Here is a 20,962-nt window from a genome sequence, read left to right as displayed (position 1 = left end):
CTCACGTCAACTTTCTCTTATTCAAGAACATTGTAACTTTACAAAAATGCTAAATAAATTGTTTTCCACGTCTATTTGATTAATGGAATGGATTAAAGAACATCAGAGGTTAATTTGATAAGGATCAAGTGAGTACCTCCAATACACTCAGCATTCTCCAATGTGCTGTTGCTGCTGGTGTGCTCTCTTATAACTTTGGTAGCTAAAAGAGGATTATTTAATATCTGCCACAATTAAAATTATGATCTGCTATAAAACAATGCTACAGCAATTATATGATAGTACAGAAATCAGGACTGCACAGCAGCGAACTGGAAAACACCATCAGAAAACAGAATTAACATTAAAGAAGCTGAAAAGACAGAACTCATATAAACTAGCAAAACAAAATCAATTGAGCAAAATAGTATAGGGGTCAATATTAAATATAGACACCAAGTCCATTTGGAAAGCTAGAATACTCCAAAGGGGTGACCTTGTACTATGTAAATAAAAAAGACATATACATAGGAACCAGATTATATATCAGAGGGCTTTTCCCAACTATATGTCAACAATATTATTACTTTACAACTTAAAAGATACACAAATGAAAGCTGAGACTAAATTTATAAATTATATGTATATTTCTTTCTTCTTTAAGTTTTCAGTAAGAAAAATAATCCAGTGTACTTGTTGTCCAGCTCTAAGAACATGTGAGAGAAGCCACTCTGAACACAGGCTCCTCCTGTAGTGAGTTAGATGGAGTTGGAGAATTTAAATTACCTGTTAGTTCTCAAAGAACTAGAAAGCACAGACAGAACCTTCAGGTTTGAGGGGATTTGATGAAGTGAAACAAACAGGACCATAAAACATCCCCAACCTGGAAGGATGTCTACAAACACATCTTTATTTCTGTAGAAGTGTTTTATTCTGTTGTTTAAAGACAATAGCTGGAGTATTGAAAGAAAGAAAGTCATAATTAGTCAATGCAAATAAATATAAAAAGCAAAACAAAACAGTAACAGAGAATGTTCCTTAATCCTGACCTAATGTTCTTCAACTCAGAATTTCAGAAACAGTCCATCAGAAAACTAAATGGAACAATTACATGTCGTAAGCTAAAGATACACAGGTTACAGTTAGGTATAATCTACCTGGTTCATAGTAAAGAAATCCCATAAATATGACAAAAACAAGGTGAAAAAACTAGCCATTCAAAATTAAGTTTGAAAATTAATATTTTTCTAGAAAATAATTCTTTTTGTTACATTAATGTTTTTCATACAATCACAATTAAATACCTAGGAATTGAACATTTAGATCAAAATGGAAACGTTCCTTTTTCATGTAATCCTAAATATTTTGCATTGAGGTTTTTTCTTATTAGTATTTTAAACTTGACCCTCCTTACATATTCTCTAAGGCAGTCTGTATGTTCACCAGCTTTTCTCACACTGAAGACTTCTTAATCCCATCCCCTAAGAGAGAAAGCAGGAGGATGCAGGCAAGTCTGAGGGCTAGCCTGGTCTGCAGAGCAACTTCCAAGGTCAGCCAAGGTTACATGGCTAGAGGCTGTCTTCAAAAAATAAGCTCCGGTTTCTGTTTCATCCCCTCAAATGAGTATAATATGTACTAGTGTACAACATGTTGAAGATGCAAAAATAAGAGAGTCCATAAGATGAGGAATAAAATGTTCCTCAATTGCACCAGAAAGCTGTGGGCAAGCCAAGCGTTGTTTTTCTCTGACAGAGCTGAAGAAACTATAGAAGCCTTATTAGAAGTTAGTTTTTTCTGCCTGAAAATTATATATATTAGTATAACTATACAATATTATACTTCCTAATCAAAAGCAGACCCACCAGGATCAGGGAACTAAAGTAAGAAAAACACATGAATACTAATTTCATCAAGAGACACAGAATACTTAAGGAAATTCATTGAATGAAAATTACTTAAATTTAATGAAATGAATTGTTGGCTCCAAGGGGTTCTTTGGGAAAAGAAATTTATAGATTTGTGTGTGTGTGTGTGTGTGTGTGTGTGTGTGTGTGTGTGTGTGTGGTAAGTTTTAAAAAGAAGTACTCATTCTGTATCCTTCCTAGTATAAATATTCTCTACAACCTTATTAAGACTGTTAATCTTTGATATCAAAATAAATTATGCTCAGAATTAGCTAGGATCTACTAATCTGCTTTAATTTATTGGCACTTTAGGCTTAGCACTGCAGGTAGGACTTTGAAAAAGTCAGCTCACTTTTCCTATCAGAAGCTACATTACACCAAACATATTTCAATCATAAAACGTACTCATTAATACAGTGACATTTTTATTAGAGAAAGTTATTTAATAGCATGATCATAGTTTGCATTTGCTTTCTTTCAAAGAATGTTATCACTGTACTGCCTCCACAATTCTTTTCCCACACAGACTAATCATTCTACAGCTGGCAGCAATTCTGAACAGGAACTGAAGTTGCTGTCCTTTCCTGCATCTCCAGCCCACTGTCTGTGAGAACTATGACTCTCTAGGTGCAGCGACTGAACCTGGGTGTTACCTCTAACAAATCTGAAAGCAAAGAGACTCACCTCAGGCTCAGGGACAGCAGTTGCTCCTTGGACTTCAGCAGCTCCCCAACTTTAAAACTGGCGCAGCCCAGGAAGCTTCTCTGGAAATAAGAAAGAATGTTTTCCATCAACGCCTGGGATTCTTCCTAATTGTGTTGTGGTGGTGGCTTTCACATGAATTACACAGAATTCATTTTGAAAAGAAAGAAATACTGAATCAATTAGCCCTCAAATATTTCACTGAAAAAAAAGGCAATACTGAAATATCAGCTCCGATACTGATGGCCTGGGAAGTAACAAGAAGTAAGACCCTGCAGTCAGAACTTTCCCACTAACTCTAATTTCCTCCCCAGAAGAAAACTGGTGTCAAAGAGGATGCTAAACGTTCAGTATAGAGCAGGATGTTCCCCAAATCACTGGCAACAGCAACTCTGTGTCAAGACATGAGAAAATCTGCCTCTTGGAGTTATTTTTACACGGGGCTCAGAGGGACCTATAAATAGAAAGACAATATTTCTCTCCATCACAGAAGCATTTTAGAAGGGTTTGCTTCTGTTTGTTGTTGTTTACCAGCATGGGACAATTTCAACCCACCCACACAAATAAACAACACTTCTGTTATATTTTCTTAAATTAGTTTTTAAACATCTCACTACCAGGTGCCATGTTTACCAGTCAATATTGGGCATCTGCTCTTCAATTCAGTATAAAAAGTAAAATGGCAAACTGCTCCTTTCAGTCTCAGGATTACATGTATTTTACTGCTTCTGGCTGCTTCTGATTTGAATGGGACACTATGACATAAATACCATAAGGTGTATTCCTCACTTTTCTTGAGGAAAATTATCAAGCCCTACCATCACCTAGGCCATTGATAACGGGCAGCCGGTGATGTCCCACCACAGCCAACAGCTCTTCTCTGAAACTTCCTCGTGGCACAACCCTGCTCCAAACTATGTTTGAAGGAGAAGCTTGGTAAAGACCCTGACACCAGCTGTTTCCATAATGTTTCCATAAGAAAATAAAAAATCATTCCAAATATACAAAGAGGCTGTGTTTGTGTATGTGTGTGTGTGTGTACTGATTGCTGAAAAATTGAAATCTAGGTTAGATTTTTTTTCTCTTGTAATATGTAGGTGTGTGGACTGTGTGCATGCTTTGAGGTCAGGAGAGGGAATCAGACTCCCTGGAAGAAGAGTTACAGATGTGAGCTGCCCTGTGGGTGCTGGGAACCAAAATCAGGTCCTGTGCAGTTTTCAGTCATCTTTCAAGCCCCAGGTTAAAAAAAAAAAAAAAAAAAAAAAAAAAAAAAAAAAAAAAAAAAAAAGTAAACTTCTTTTCAAAATGCTACCTTAGACGAACAGGTACAAAAAGGCACAAAGACAGACATCTGAAAATACAACTTGTTTTTGAAATTGTAGACAACTCTATTAATGTTAGCCCCAACTAGAAAACCTAAAGTTCAAAACAGCTGTATACACACTGCTGGCTTACAGACAATCCTGCCATGCTCTGCCCAACAGCTATGTATCAATAACTTGAGTCATCATCACTGCCTGCCCCCCACCAGGTGCCAGCCTCATACAGCAGTGGCAACATATAAGGAGGACTGCTTGATACCCCAACACCCTTCCCCCTTCTCTCCCTCCCTCCCTCCCTCCCTCCCTCCCTCCCTCCCTCCCTCCCTCCCTCTCTCCCTCCCTCCCTCTCTCCCTCTCTTCCTTCCTCCCTCCTTCCCCCCCTTCTTTCTCTGTTGCCATGTATTCCCAGGCAGCCTCTCTTCCTCTCTTTCTGTCTTCCCCCTCTTTCTCTGTCTTTACCCATTTCCAGGTCCCCACTCTCTTCCCTTACAATAAATCTTTATACTAGGTCTGTTCTATGATTCCTTAGGGAGACACCTCAGTATGGGCCGGCCAGGTACTCCCCACTCCCACCACATTACACCACAATTAGATCACCACGTTGTATTTCATAACACGCACCCAGTCACCAAGGCCTGGAAATTCTGAGCTCATACTGTTAGACGGAAAAATACTGAGTGAAACCAAAGTACATAAAGAGCAAGTAAATAAGAGTGAAACGAAGCTGAAAACCAGCACAGGGGCTTTATCAACACAGAGCCTGAGCAACTGTTAACAAGGGCAGAGGCCAAAGGATTCAGCAAGCCCAAGGAGGCACCAACTCCCCCCACAGAGAGCCCCTGGATCAGGCGCTGACAGAAGGCACTCTCAGATGCTCTCTGTGCTCTCTAGTCATCGCCTACTTTTTCCTCCATTTGTATTGAACACTAGCAAATATATTTATCTTAAACTTCCACAAATAATTGAGATTTCAAGTTCGTCAAGGACGCTTATTTTCTCTTATATTTTCCCTACAGAATATCCACTAGACACAGGAACGAAATGTTAACTGACACTGACGGACCCCCTTTCAAGTTAGTGACTCATTTATTTGTTTTTAAGACATCTCCATGAATCACCTAGAACTCACTGCATAATCCAGGATAGCTTTGAACATACAACTATCTTCCTGTCTCAGCACCCTAGGAACTGTCACTCACTGTACCAACCACCGCACCCAGATCAGTGAAGTTATTTTAATACACGAAGGAGACAGGCTCATTTTCCAATTATTTATAGATCACTGTAACTCACAAACATGAGAATAAATGAAAACCATCCTGTACAGGCAATATAGCGAAATGTAATTCCACCAATTTGCAATTAAAATCTTTGTAAATATATATTTTGTTATGTTTTGAAAATTATGCATATGTGTGCTTTGGGGAATGGTATATGCATATAAGTGCAAGTGCCCACAGAAACCAGAGATGTGGGAATCCCTGGAGTTGGAGTTACAAACAGTTGTGAGCTGCCATATGGAAGTAAAACTAAACCTGAAAGAATAGCAGGTTCTCTTATCTACTGACCCATCTCTCTAGACCATGTTATAACTTAAATATATGTGTGTGTGTTGAAATTATACACAAAATATATGACATGTGATAATATATGTTTATATATTATAAATATTTTATAATTATATTTATTATGTGTACATGTATTGGTTATATTATATTTTTCATTTTATCTTTCACTGATAATTAGTGGTTTTGACTTAAATTCTTATATTCCATTCCATTCATCATTCACTTTACAACAAAATTCCTAACAGATCATAAACAGATCATGTTTGCTAAGCTTGTTCAATGTACCCTTTGAAGTCATGTAGGTCTGGAGGAATGTAGAATAATGCAAACATAATAACATGATGGTCTTTATAACCATAAGGTAGCAATCTTCCCAGGCTGGAGTTCTGCAGCCAGACAGATGGATGAACAGGTGGAATGGCTATTTTTAGGCATGAGCTATGGACACACCATAAGGCAGAGCTGCAAGCAAGCTTGGTGACCACAACCACTGACTGTCTCTGTCTGCTGGAACAGGAGCCCTTCACAAGCAGACCTTTGGCTGTTCAGTATCAGAGACAGCCCCATGGCAGCAACAGAGGGCATGTGCTTTGTATTATAAATACATAGTGTGCCAGGGACAATAACCCTGAGACAAGAAGTCCCACCACAACTGTCAGGCCAGGCTTGATCTCAGGGGACACTGTTAGAATTTCCAAGATAAGGCACACTGAATCTTAGTATAGGTCACAGCCTGATTGTATGCCTGCCAAATGGAAACAGAAGGTTTTTTACTTACAAAAGTTTATTTTATTAAAAACCTAATTTTATTTAGGGAGTCTATGTTGGAGTGAATAAAATACCTAAAGTCCCATTTTTGTTTATTTTTTTTTTATTTACTTACATTCTAATTAGGGTATAAAATCACTTTCCCCTTCTCTTTCTGCCCTCTAGTCCCTATGGCCCCTTCTTCTAATCCCTCTATGCCCCCAAAACTAAAAAGGATAGCTTCTTTTTCTTTATCATTGCCTATACGTATGTATAAATGCATGTATGTATTTATCTATATAATACACATATATGAATACCCACAGAGAGGGGAAAATCAACACATAATGCTAATGTAAAATCATAGTGACACAGCTATATTTGTCTCTCTATATTTATATATGTATAATATTTATGATCTGTTATTACACCAAACAAGAGAATATAAATAAAACAGATTATAAATTTCACAAGAACACTAACTTTCTAAGTTTGTTTAATTACATTTTGAAATTGTGTAAATCTGGGTGGCTTTAGAATAAAGCAAACTATATATGCCATGACATTATGGTAGTCTTTTAGCCATAAAGTTACAATTTCCATATTAGTATGTATTATATTTAATATATGGGCAAGCCTATGAATATAGTACATAACTGTATGTGTGTGCATGTGTGTGTGCATGCGTGTGTGTATGTGTGTGTGTGTGTGTGTGCGTGCGTGCACACGCATGCTGAGTTTATTTTTTTAGTTTTGTTAATTCTGTTCATTTGGTTTCAGGGTTGACCATGTTGCACTGGACCTCCAATTAGAAAGTACAACTTTGGAAAAGGCTAATTCTCTAGCAGGCAATACTCATTAGTTGTCTGTAGTTCTCTGTCTAGAGGTGATAGCCTGTGAGACTTCATATGAGCAAGATCTCTGATCTGTCATTGTTCAAGTCTTCTCCATGAAACATTTTAAAGATGTAGCCACAAAGCAGACTTGGTGGTCCTCTGGCTCTTATTATCGTTCTGCCCCCTCTTCCATGATGTTTCCTAGGATTCCATTTATTCTAAAAATAGTATATTACGGTTTTACATTGTAACACCAAACAAGATAACTCCCATTACATTTGCATTCTATTTTTCTATTATTGTTATTTGTGTTTGTTTCACTTTAGTATAAGTCAACATAGTATAAGTCAACCCAATCCCCAACTCCAAATTAGAAAACAAAATATCCACCTATGTGAGCAGTCACTGGACACAGTGGAAGAGAATGAATTAGAAAAAAATGAATTTTCTCTCTTCCTATGATCTGAATACCCACAGAGAGAGGGGAAAACAGTTTAACGCACAACCTTGAGGATACATAGCATTATTTTGAGCATAAAGTCATCAACACAATCTGTTAGTAGCTCTGTGAGGAAATCAGAGAGTGCATTATCTATACTAACACAGGGCTTAAGATGATACACCGTGGTCTGGTGCCTTAGAGGCATCTTCTGCCCACATAAAATTCTATGGAAATACAGGAATATTTGGAGAAGGAAGGGAAGAAAAAGAAGAGGCATAGGAGATATAAAAGAGAAGAAGGAGGAGTGGTAGGAGGTAGAGGAGAGAGAAAAGAAACTGGAGAATGTGGAAGGGGAGAAATGGGTAGGACGAATGGGAAAAGAAGAGGAGAAGGGGAAAAGGATTATTATTATTTAGTTGAAAATATTTGCAGTACAAAAAGAAATTGATTCAGAAGCAATTCTAAACAAGATTTTTAAAAAATAGAAGATATAAAGGCTACAAAGTCTTATGCAGTTACTAGTGTTTAGAAAATATTTCCTATGATTCCAATTTGCTCAGATTTGTTTTAGGACACGTAAAACATTTACAAGAAGTTCCAACTGATTGAAAACCTAGGATAATCAGGGGGAAGAGCTGAAGAAGTCCATAAGAATGAGGTGTCTTGCAGACAGCCACAACAGATAGCATTCAGGAAGCCATATTTGACCAGGTTAGAATTTAAAAGTACCTTTTATTAGTCTTTGTAGTTGTTGTCTTGGAGGGTTATTGTCACCATCTGCTAACCTAGGCCTAGTCCTGCAAACTTCTAGCCTGGGTACAATCTAATCTAGGCCTTTGAGACTTGCTGCTGAATAAACTCATCATTTCTTGTTCTTTCTGAACTCTGGCTGGCTGGTTCAACTCAGCTGTTCTGGCTCAAACTCCTCTCCAAGCTTACTGATTTGATCTGGCTTTTTTCTCAGCATCTGAATTGCTCTGCTTTCACTCAAAACTAACTTTGGCAATCTGTACTAATCTTCTGGCTCCTTCTCATTCTCTTGCTCATTCCGTATTTACCTGTGTCTAGCTTGTTCTCTCTTCAATCTGCCTCTGTAAAACTCTCTCAGTAAAACTGGCTCCTTCTCTTCTGTTCTGCTCTATTCTCCTTCTCAAGTGTACTGCACAGTCTCCACAAACTCCACTGTATTCCTGTACTGTACACTCTTCTTCTACTGTCTCTCATTTAAGTAGCTTCCCTTTCTTCTATCTTCTACTGAAAGATGGGAATATTTTGTCAAATCTTTCTCTAATTCATTGTGCTGTCTGCCACCCAACTCGACAACATTTTCAAACATGAGTGCTTCTTTCTCCAAAGTAACTTGAGCTTTATTGTTTGAAACTAAAGCTAAGTACCAAGGGCAAGTCTGCATGCTATACAGAGGGATTAAAGCTGTGTGCTAATGGCCATGCCACACCCTAACTAGAAACAGGTTCAAATATCCAATATCTTGTAACATTGGTATTCTACTCTCTTGAATCTCTGCCAAGCATCTTTTCATCCACAGTATGCTGTGTCAAGTTTCCAACACAGGTAGCAATTCCTGTCCTCATAGACCTTTTGTTTGCCAGGCCCATAGCTCTGACCTTCTTCCCCTGCTCATGATAATACAGCACTCACAAGTATCATCCTGGGAAAATGATCATTAAAACATACAGCATATCATGATTACTCCTGAAATCTCTTCAGGAATATAAAGCCAAATGTTTATTCTTCTGTGCACTGTAGGGACCTGGAGTGTGTTATAGATAGGCAGCTCATCAGACTTGAAACCTCATGTGGTATGTCCACAATGGCTCCCTTCTTCACTACTAAGAAAGTCAGCCTAGGTACCACAAGCTGCCAAACCTCCATCAGGAAGCTCATCTTTCAAAGTCTTCACTCAAAGGATATTCCAAGTGCTTTACAGCGCTATATTACCCAAATGAGTTAGTTACTACTTTAATAGCTTAAAATATGACTACACCAAGTAGAGGAATCCATAAATGTCCACCAGGTTTAGAAGACTTAGCATGGAGGAGGGGAGCATGGATGATAACTTTTATATTGAGCATATTTTAAAAATATATTACTTATCATAGTGAGATAAAGAAAATATAGTTAATTTTGTTTCTTTGAACTGTTTAAAAATATGACTATTGGACATTTTAAAATGACTTATGTGGCAAATCTTGTATGTTACTCATTTCATTTTGTATGGACGTATTGAAGATTAAATGAGATTATAAATGATACTTTAACCTATTACAAAGGCATATGAAGAACTGTCAATATAAATTTTAAAGGCCTTTGAAGAGCTGAAGTTGATATACACGTATGTGTATACATATATGATATACAAAAATGTGTGTGTGTGTTTCTGTGTGTACAGATACATAATTATAGAATAAGACAATTTTATACAGCCTGGGCATTTTGTCTTCACTGTCAACCATAACAAATATGGTTGCATGATGTCTCATTCCATAATAAGAACTGCTAATACTGGAAACAGCATCATAAAGTAAATAATGCATGCTAACTATTAAAAGTTTATGAATAACCTCAAAACTAAAGAGTGCTTTAGGATAGGTCATTTACTAACAAATTGCATGTTTGTTATAAATACAGTTCAGAAGGTCTAATGACACAAATTGCTATCTATTTGACTAAGCCATCAGGAAAGTGCTTGGATACATCTAGTAAATGTTGCTTAAGTGTGCTCAGAAATAAATGGAACACAATTGTAGAAATTACAGTAAAATGTATTAGCTCATGGTGGAATAAGTATCCTTAGTACATTGTAAGGACAGAGTCACTATGGGCAATGTGTTCTTGACCAATAACTTAAATGCTTAGACCATTTTGTAGCATTCAAAGAAATATCCTGAAGATTGGCAGGAAATGTATTAAATGTGGTAAATTTTCACTGTACAGAATAACATGACTCAATCTGGTGGGAATTCAAGCTATGTTGACTCCTCCTTATTCAAGCCCATTCTTTCTGTGTGTAAGACTGGTTCAGCAGTCACATTTGGAAATTTTCTTGAGGGCTAATGTCATAAAACACATTAAATTTTCTACATTAGTATGGTCATTTCTAGACTCTTCTCTGTTTTGTCTATAATTTGTTCTCTTATGGTTCTAAAAGCAATGTAGCCTAAAACAGAATCCTCTTTCATTATTTTAATAAAGAATCTAGGTTTAAAACTATAAATATTGGACTGAACAAAATCAAGAAATCTTGTTTTGCCATGAATCCAGTGTCCAGGAGTGTGGGAAAAAATTACAGAAACCTAATACCCACATTTTCATTACTAGTAGATTTTTTTTGTTTGTTTGTTTTTTGTCGTTATTTAAGGAGGTATTTTTCCTGGACTTTCCTTTGAAGACTCAGTTCTTCTTAGTGAGTCATAAAATGCAGAATAGTGAGCAGGACTCCTAGGTAGTTAGTGTTTTCTAAAACTGAAAGAGCATTGTGACATAAAATTTAGCATCTTACTCTTTCAAGCAAGAAGATGAGGACTATGATAACTAATGTGGTCAGACTGTAGAATACCCTAAAAAAGAAGCAGAGAAATGGACAGTCTGGTGTTCAAAGTCATTTTTGTGTGCTTAGAGTACTGGGAACCGTTTTCTAGATTAAAAAAAAATAAAATAAGGCATTCAGCCGGTGGTTTGGGGAGACATACCTTCCACCTTAGATCATAGCAAGGTTCATCTGCAACTTCGAGGAGAAGGCTCCTTTTATGGTGGCCACTGCTGTGACTTACTTGAAACCTCTATTGGCCACATTTTGGGACTATGACAAAGTTGAGCTGGTTCCTCCAACCTCTGGTGAAATCCCTACAGCTATTCAGAGCATGAAAAAATAATTCAAAGTGATAAAACTGGTAGCTTCAAACACCTTACAGTTAAGGAAGCTGTGCTGAATTGTATGGTGGCCACTGAGGTATAGATGTGGTTTTATATCAGAGAGATCATAGGCAAATGTGGCATTGTTGGCTATGATGTTTGAAGACCAATCTTTAACTTCTGATTTGTGTTCTTATTTGAATGTTCTTAGACCATGTGTAATGGGACTGCTATCTGAATAAAATACTATCAAAAATAAAATAAAATAAAATCCTAACCAATTATTTTAGGTTGGTTTGTTAATTTACTCAATGAGTGGTTTCCTGACTGGTACAACAGCCACATCACAGAATCCCAACTAAGACTTTTATTTGGGACCAGGAACTTTAGCTGAGTATTTATCAAAGAATATCAAATACAATATCAAATACACCCCATCTCAAGTTCAGAGAGCCTCTCTCATGAACCAAGACTCACAGGAAAATGCTGAAAGGGAAGAGAGTTTAACAGAACTGTCCAAGCATCCACCCCAAGATGTCCCATTAGCAAAAATGTAAGCTTCTAATAGCCAAGGTTGGAGTTTCAGACCTAGGAGCTGGGGCTATTCCCTAATTGTTTTCCAAGAAAATATGTTTATGCCCAAGACTGGAAGAGTTTTGTCCTAAACAAATGGATCAATTGTAAAGACCAGAGGCATGAAAACCACTTTCCTCCAGGATGCTCTTCTTTGGGAATTGTGGGGCAATCTAATGTTGAGTGTCATTGGGTATAGTTGAAAGAAGTCTGAGCTAAGATAGGACACACCAGTGAAGGTGCATGTGGGACTTTGATGTGAGGTGATACATGCATAGGAGATTCACGTGGGTCAAAGAGTAACACAGAATGGGGCTCATCTGCAGGCACATGCTTAGAGTGAACTTCATCAATAAGACTGCAGGGTAGGAGTGGGGCAGGATAGTGAAGTGGCTGACCCTGAGTCATATCTACCATGGTAGGGAAGTGTGGGTCCCTTAAATCAACTCCATGGAACATCTGGCATTTCTGCATTAGCCTCACTGAGGACTCTGACAGGGGTCAAAAACAGCAAATAGGGCCATATCCTCACCTTGGCAAAAGAGTAGCCCCTGTCCCCTACTCTTCTATGTCACAGCCTGAGCTGTGAAAAGGGGCCAAACATGTGAAACTTTCTGCAGTGCCTAGAGTTAGAGACATGACTAGTAAAGGAAAAGGCAGAAGAGAAAAAAAAAATCAGAGACAGGGAACTCCCCAACACGTTGATAAAAAAAAAAAAAAAAAACATAAATAAAAGTTCACATGTTTAAGTTAAGATATTATTAGATCTAAAGCTATTGGGCATTTGAAGACAAGAGAAACTTGGGGATTAGAGTAGAAAATTAAACCAACTCGGTCCTTGAACTTCAGTAAATAAATGAAACTCTTTAATAAACATATTAATGGATTTAGGGTTTTATGAAGGATGACTAAAAGGCATGATAAGAACATGTCTCTGGAGCCTCATTTGTAGGATGGGGTAATTGGTAGTTGAATGGTGATTGTAAACCAGATTGGAAATGAGTAAGCACAAAGTAGCACCCATATTCAGCAATGGCCCTGGTTGTGGATCTACCCTGATTGGGAAGAACTTTCTGGGAACATTACAAACTAAAGCACAAACTGCTCATGTCATCTGAGAACCCACCAACACTAGACTAGTAAATTTGTGATGGTTTCAAGGTAGAAGCCATAAGCCAATAGCGAAGATTGCATTCGTCCATGGAAATCTTTCATCTTGCCAACTCCAAAAAGCTATTGGGAAAAATGAAAGAAAAGAACACCCCTACCTGCACTCCCTTCTCCTTCTGCAATAGCATTCCTTCTGAGAACTGGCATACTGCTCAGTCAGCTTTCACTTTGGTGTGTGCTTTTGAAATATTCCCTTGGTACATCGCCAAGTGGCTGCTTTCAATGAGAAGAAATGAACAGCACGTAGCCCTCTACTCCCCATACTCAGTGGAAGAAGACTGTCAGGTTCCTGAAAAATTTCTAAATAGACCTTCAGTTGCTTCAGCTACACTCATTCTACTGCTCTCTGAGGGAAGAAGCCTCAGGGATTCTACTTGCAGGACTGTCTCTTTAAATTCTGCTATCTCCAACTCAAGCTTTGTCTAATCAGAAAACACTAGTACCCTTCCTACTCTCCTGCTCTTTCAGCTTCTGCAGGTTAGAGATGCAAGCTTTGTGCATATAAGGCAAACCTCAGTGGGTGTGCAGCCCTACAAAAAGTAGCCTGCTGCTTGATCTGTGTTCTAGCATTTTAATGACAGGAAGCAGGAGGAAGCAACACTCTGCCCTGACTAATTCTCTGCTGTTTTCCTATGATGCTGCAGCCCACATGTGTAATTTCCCTAGCCTCTAGGAGTTCAGAAGTGTCTACTTACAGTTGCAATTCAGCTACCTGTGGAACAATGTCCCTAACTCATCTCTCACCATCTAAAGTAAGTACAAAACTCTTTTGAGAATGGATTATTACAGAAGATAAAAAATGAATTCTATTCAACTCAGCAACGAAAGACCTGTAACTCTTCAAATAGTCACATTTTTCTAACTTAAATGCTTTTTCCCCCCAGCTAGCAGGCAAGCAGGAAGTCAGAGAAAATGCAAACCATTAACTTACAAATGACCTGTGTACCTTCGGAAATATAGGAAGCACCTACCGCAACTTCTGGCGGGGGATCCTTGTGTTCCGGAAGGACACTGGTTCGAATCTATGGAGAAAAACAAACATGTCCTATGTGACTTCCAGATAGAAAGTTGGAAAGAAGTTTCACACAAGTTCTGGCCTTCTGCTTTCTTCACCTGATATCAATTCAAACGTTTGAGTTAATCATCAATGAAAAGGACTGCCCTCAGTATCCACTGCAGTGCAATAAAGCTGTTTTTTTACAATGCTAAAGCTTCTTGACTTTCCCAGCTGGCAGAGCTGCTTGATCTTCACCCATCTCCTTGTCATAAGCAGACATCTGGAACTTAAGTGAGACCCCTTTTATCTCCTCAAACCCAACTCATGTTTAGTATTCCAAGGGAATGACAGAATTGGTGTAAAAATAATTCCATGCATGCTGGATAACTACTCTCTGAATGAGAACTAATATCCAACCTCCTTATAGGAGATTCCATTACTGTGAAAACTTTGGGCAATGTGATAGGACAGTGACATCTGAATTAATTTGAAAAGTAAGTTGCACTTGATAGTAAAAGGGTCAAAAATGAGTCACCAGGAGTAGCTTGTCACATGAACATTCTGCATGAACATGAACCCTTTGAGTAACTAGATATGTACATTTTACTGGTTGGTGATCATCTACCCTTGTTTCCCACTAGAATCATGGGAGCATTTTCAAACTATTTGTGTTCAACCTTGTTACTGGATTTTTCTGGATTTAATATGTAGCTGCTGAGCCTAGTTCTGCTACAAACAAAAAGTTCCAAATGAAATGCGGGGATGGGGGTGATTATCTTTCTCATATAAGAGAGTGAAGGCAAGTCCAAATAAGATTGGTATAACATCCTTTGAAACAAAGATGATATAGAGTAGTTAAATGGATACAAAGAAATATCAAACTGTGTCTTGCTTAATTGGAGAGCAAATGTTGGCTGGGAGGGGTGGGATAAATGAACAGACTGGAAGTATGTTATGGAAAACCTTCCATGAGGTCATTCTAACACAACCTCTGTAGAAACACAGCCCTATGAGTCCCAGGGGTTCTGCTATACCTGTGTATAACAGGGCAATGGTCCCAGAGGATGAGATAGTTACAATATCCCTGGCAGTGTCAAAGGGCTTCATCCAGTTTCTCTGGCCTGTTGGTCTTTAACAGTTTTAAACTCTGGATAAAGTCATGAGCTATGGCGAAGCATGCCTTTTGATTCCCAGCTTGAGGCCCTTTATCTCTTATGACAGATCCAGTTCTACCTCTTGCACAATTTGTCAGTCATTATAGCAGCAAGTTACTTACCACTGCACAAAATAATATCCAGAAGAGTGGGCAAAGCAGTTAATAGAACATACTCCAATCAGAATATATGGTGGGAGGCTCCCTTGCTAAGAGTTTGGTGAATTGGTGGCTGCACAATTGTTACTGTTTAGTTCAATATTCAGTCTCACTATCTGTGAGCCATAAGCTACCCTAAGAAGATGGAAAAACTGTGTAAATATTGCACTATTAGAGACCATGGCAAACGCACACACATACATACTTCTTATATAAAATTGTTAATAATATAACCTTTGTTTTTCTCCTCATAGCAGTATATATATATATATAAGTACACACATATACATATATAATCTGTAATTTGCCTGATGTCTGTAATATGTAGTGTGGTATAATACATGTAAAATGTCTGTAATATGAATATCTTGTAAGGAAGTGTATCAGGACTCCTTTCACTCAGGTGTGACCTCATAATTCAACTCAACCAACATAGCATATGCCAAGAATAGCTGTTGCATCCATGGGGTGCAGCGGGTGGGGCGGGGCAGTTCTCAAGAGGGTACAGTATGCCTTCTTAGTTGTCTCTTTCTTCTAATGGCCAGTAGTCAAGTCACCCAATTATCTGGTAGTAGACAAGCAACCTACTTGGTTTACAAGTGTGTGTGTGTGTGTGTGTGTGTGTGTGTGTGTGTGTGTGTCTCAGTATTCACTATATAATATAATATATATCAGCATTCACATATGTATAACCCATATACACATACATACATGTTCTTCGCATTCTTTTTCAAAATACTGAAAATGAATACATTTTCAAAAGGGATGCACTTGTACTGAAAAATAAAATTAAAAAATGACAAAAACTGGTGAGGTTCATCGTGAGTAGGATTGCATGAAACAGTTGGTTTAGGTTATATGTATGTGCATATGAAGAGAGACAAAGTTAGAATAATAATAATGATTCCATCATGGTCTATTAAACTCCTATATTCATGTAATCTTTATTATTCCTTATAAATATGAATAAGTGAGAGAAGAAAGAAAATTCTATATCCCATATTTATAAAAGATGAAAGGTATCATGAGTTACTTTGCTAATATTCTGTGTATGTGTGGAGGGGAAAGAGAAAGGGAGGAAGACAGAGGAAAGGAAGGTTATATTTATTTTGAATAATAAAAGGTTAAGTACAGGTTTGTATAATTTTAAAACATGTGTCTATACAGTTGATGTCATGGTACAGCTTTCCCTACATCAATATAGCCTACTGCATATTAGCACTGCTGTGTGGAGAACAGTGGTTTGCCAGTGAGTAGGGGCCCATTCTTCTTCTGGGGACTTCAGTGTTTCGTGGCTGTGACAAATATAAACCATCCAAGTACAACATAGTAGGTGCTACATTAGAAATGTGAGCATTTGCTCTTGGCATTAGACAGGAGACTAACTATTCTGCCTGTGGCTACCAGGGTGGGCTGCAGAGAAGAGGTCCTCAGGGTCTTGAAAAACGAGTAGTTTTCAGCTAGGAAGAGCACAACGAAGCATAAAGGGTGTAAGGTAATAAGTGTGTACCACATGGCTGTTAAAGTCCAACTGCCTTTAGGAAGAGTTTGCTCCCGAGGAGGCTTCAGGGAACTTGTAAGGAAATGATGAGTTAAATAGGTTTGGAGAAGTAGGTTGGGCCAAAAAAAAGTCTATAAATCCATGATGTTATATAATTGGAACTCTTCATTACATACTTCTCTCAGGCAACAGAACATCAGGGATGGCTATTCGAGCAAGCACTTAAGTCAGCCCAAGGTCTTCTTTCTAAGAGCTCCGAGCCCCCCATTTTTCTGTCTTAACAGTGTCTTTTTAATGAGATTAGTGTAAATCATTGTATTGTATCCTTTGCAGCCCTTGGAACTGTTTGGAGCTAGAAAAGGGAGGTAAGAAGTGAGAGCAGAGATAAGAGTGTGAAATAAATGAGCAGAAAGGATTGCAGGAAGAAGGAAACAGACAGAAGGCAGAGGAAGTGAGAACAACAGAGAAGTAATGATGCTGGAAAGGCAGGGGTGTGTCCCTGATAACGTAGCTCTGGAATGTAAGGAGGCATGGCTGTATGTTCTAGTTCCTCACCACGGCATGCCTCCTGAGAATTAATGGCCTTTTTTGGGAATTCATTTTTTATCTTATTCACATATTTTTCCCTACTAGCTGCCTTCAATGTGCCTCTCTAATAATTCTCCCAAAACACAAAAATGTTCACACAACTATACAGTTTGTGTCTAGAAGTTTACAACAGCAAATAAATCAGGGCGGACCAGGCGATGGGTGTAACCAAATGCCTACATTGTGAGAGACATCTTGCTTATCCCCTAAGTTCATATAAAGCAAATTGCTCTCCTGTCTTTTTTATAAAACCCCTGTCAACCTCAGAAGTTCAAGGTTCATGTATGTTAACTTTAAAATGCTAAACACAGGTAGTTTACTTTGATATGATAACCATATGCTAGCAGGTAGTGACTAACCCTGACTCTCTCATCAGCTCACTGAAGACTACTCTGCTAACATTCGAAGCTTTCAGGAGCTCCAGTATATGGCTGGAGTAGGGGAATACAGCATATATTCAAGCTCATATCCACAGAGAAAAACTCCTGAAGCTTGTGAATCTTATTATACAAACATGGATGCCTCTGTCCCATGGGGGAAAGACTGCTGCAGTTTAAATGGCAATTAAGTAATTAAGCCCGTGGCAATGTGGTCTGCTGGAGATCCAGAGCCAGCCCAGGAGAAGGTCATGCTGTGTAGAATCTGTGTGTCCCTACCTGTATTTTCCAGAACTCACATAGGTCCATTTTTGTATTGGTAGGTAAGAATGGAGCAATCTCCTCTAGATAGATACAGATGGGATGGATGGAGGGGAAAAGTTGGGGGTCATCTTGGAGGAACACCCATGAAAGAGCACATATCCTCCACCAAGAATATGGTCCAACTTGGCAATGTATTTGGAAGTGAATTAGATATCGAATCGGAGTCTGTTTCCTAACATAAATGCTACTCTAGATCTCTGTTGATACTGATAGTGAATACCCATAATTAATTAAATTATGAAACCTTGACAGAGAAAATGTCTACCTGCTTCTGTGGTATGAATATGCTGTAAGGAAGTGTCTCAAGACTCAGGTGTGACCCTATATAACTCAACCCTACCAACAATAGCATATGTCAGGAATATCTGTTGCATCCACTGGGGGATTTCTCAAGAGGGTATGGTATGCGTGCAGACTTAGAGAGCCAAGTCTCCAAATAACCATATGGGAGAAAGTTGTCAGTTAATGGCCAGTAACCAGAGTGTCCCTATATTAACTGGCATAGAACTTTGTACAGGTGTGTAACAAGCCTAACTCCACAAAACAGTGGAGATCGATCTGTTTGCAGTTCTAACAGAACTCCAGGTGTGAGATGGCTGGCTCTCCAAGCAGATCTCACAAGGCTGTGGTCCAAGGGCAAGCTGCCTATATCAGGCATTCAGAGGCTTCACTAGGAAAGATCTGGCCCCTAACCATCCACAGTCTGTAAGTCGAATTGAATATCCTACACAGCTGTAGCATAGAGGTCTTTATTTTCTGGATGACTGTCAGCTGAGACAAATGAAAACACCAGAGGCCTCACGTTTGTGGCCTCCTCCATGGTCAAGTCGAGTACTAGAAAATTCTTTGTATATATTATATCTGTATCGTGTAAAAGAAAAGATTTCTCCTTTTGAAATATTACTATCTAAGTGCTATGTATACCACTCTACTGTGAGTAGCTCACTGGGATGCCCTACCTTCACATATCTCTAACTTATTTCCAGTTGGTCAATCTTCTCTACCTGTGACACTCTGAATTCTTCGCAATTAATTCTTCTCCCACAGCAAATCTTCAGAAGAAATCCATTCCCTCTTGCAAGCTTACTTGAGAAGGCCAGAGTATCTTCAAAATAACTGTCTTTAATTTAAAACAGACTTATTAAAACTGATAACAAAGTTATATATATATATATATATATATACTTTTTGTTTGTGGTGCTGAGGCAGTACCAAGGGTTTCCCTCATACTATGTACGATCTGTGCCATTGAACTAGCATCCAGCCCTACATAGTGCTTAAAATCAAGTTAAAGACTCCAATGTCTTCAAAGATATATCATTTTTTTTAATCATGAAAACACTTAAAATCTTTCTCCTTTTGAAATACATAATATCTAAATGCTAATATGCTAAATGCTATTCTACTGTTCAGTAGCTAACTAGGATATTCTACCTCTATATGTCTCTAATTTATTTACAATTCATCAATCTTCTCTACCTGTGGCCGCCCGAATTCTCCTCAAAGTGTTGTAACCACCATTTTACTGTCAGTTTATGTGATCTAAAGGGAGCCATGTGGACAGATGGAAGAATGGGAGGAGTGCTACCATTCTGGGTACTGCGATGGAATGTACTGTTGGAGGAAAAATCTCACAGCCCACTTTGATTCTGCCTTCCAGGATAACCACGCAATAGCTCATGCTAATCTTTGTTTCCTACTTTAATCTCAGCAAACATATTTTGAGCATTTATTATTGTCTAATCAGCATTAGAGACACTATAGATGCCAGAAACATAAAGGTTAATATGACAAAGGGTTTTTTTGTTTTATTTATTTGTTTGTTTTTGTTTTGTAATTTTTGTGGGAATTCTTTTTGCAGGGAATGATGTTTATTTGTTTATTTGTTTTGTTTTCTAATTGTTTGCTTGTTTGTCCATGGACAATAAGAATGACCTGGTTATTTAAGAGTCAAACATATCAGTGAGTCTGAGATAGTAAATGATTCCACTATTGCTCAGTTTTTCTTTTGAGCAGAGAACATGTAACATACAAAAACTTAAATAATTTTGACAATAGAACAAATCTCTCAATGTGGGAATATGGTTCTCAACATCTTGGAGCCCCGTTTCAAAGTTTATCCTGAATACTTACAGTTCACTAGCTCATTTGTGAGGATGGTAGAGACATTGTTACAGACCCAGGAGCAAAAAACTGATTGATTCAGTTGATACAGTGGTTTGAATAAGCATGGCCCCAGTAGGTTCATATATTTTAATACTTGGTCATTATGGAGTGGCTACTTGCATACCAAGAAGAGAGAGTCTTAGAGGAATCCAACCCTGCCAGTATCTCTAGGTTGTACTTCCTGACTACAGAACTATGAAAAAAACAATTTCTGTTGAGTAAATGCCAATTCTATGTTGGTTGTCCTGAGCAGCTTGGTGATGACTCTGGTTTTGTGTAACATGACCTCCCATGATTTAAGAAAGATGACAGTTAGTCTTTGTTTCTCAACTCTCAAGCAGCACAGAATACAAGTATTTTTGTATGTCTCTTTAAAAGCATTACATCTCACACTGCCTGAAAATCTTGCAAATGTCATTAGCGTAAGAGTAGCCTCGAATTTGAGGTTTTTTTTTTTGGTTTTTTTTTTTTTTTTTTTTGATTTCAAAGTTTGTCACTTCAGCTACACATGTAATCTAGAATCGTTGTAGGGTTCTCTGCTTGGCAGCACTGGTGTTCTGCTCAGTGAAACCTGGATGTTT

At 38.1% G+C, this 20,962-nt stretch overlaps 1 protein-coding gene and 1 pseudogene across 8 annotated transcripts in view; one reads left to right on the top strand and one right to left on the bottom strand.

The window, feature by feature from the left end:
* Inpp4b (inositol polyphosphate-4-phosphatase type II B) overlaps window positions 1-20,962 on the bottom strand; it is a 702,669-nt gene that overhangs the window by 227,744 nt on the left and 453,963 nt on the right. For 5 of the 8 annotated variants that reach the window (XM_034522353.2, XM_076915455.1, XM_034522351.2 and 2 more), the window contains 2 exons: window positions 14,088-14,138; window positions 2,568-2,647 (listed from right to left, as the gene is read on the bottom strand). In XM_034522353.2, coding sequence (XP_034378244.1) covers window positions 2,568-2,647; window positions 14,088-14,138 — 131 coding nt within the window. The remainder of the gene's footprint in view (window positions 1-2,567; window positions 2,648-14,087; window positions 14,139-20,962) is intronic. The other 3 variants (XM_076915453.1, XM_076915452.1, XM_076915454.1) reach the window with 1 other exon arrangement.
* LOC117723428 (ATP synthase F(0) complex subunit g, mitochondrial pseudogene) lies at window positions 5,335-11,566 on the top strand (annotated as a pseudogene).

The sequence above is a fragment of the Arvicanthis niloticus genome, chromosome 18 (genome assembly GCF_011762505.2).
Source record: "Arvicanthis niloticus isolate mArvNil1 chromosome 18, mArvNil1.pat.X, whole genome shotgun sequence".
NCBI classification, from domain to species: domain Eukaryota; kingdom Metazoa; phylum Chordata; class Mammalia; order Rodentia; family Muridae; genus Arvicanthis; species Arvicanthis niloticus.
The sequence above is the reverse complement of the archived record's forward strand: the minus strand, read 5'-3'. Positions and strand labels throughout refer to the sequence as shown.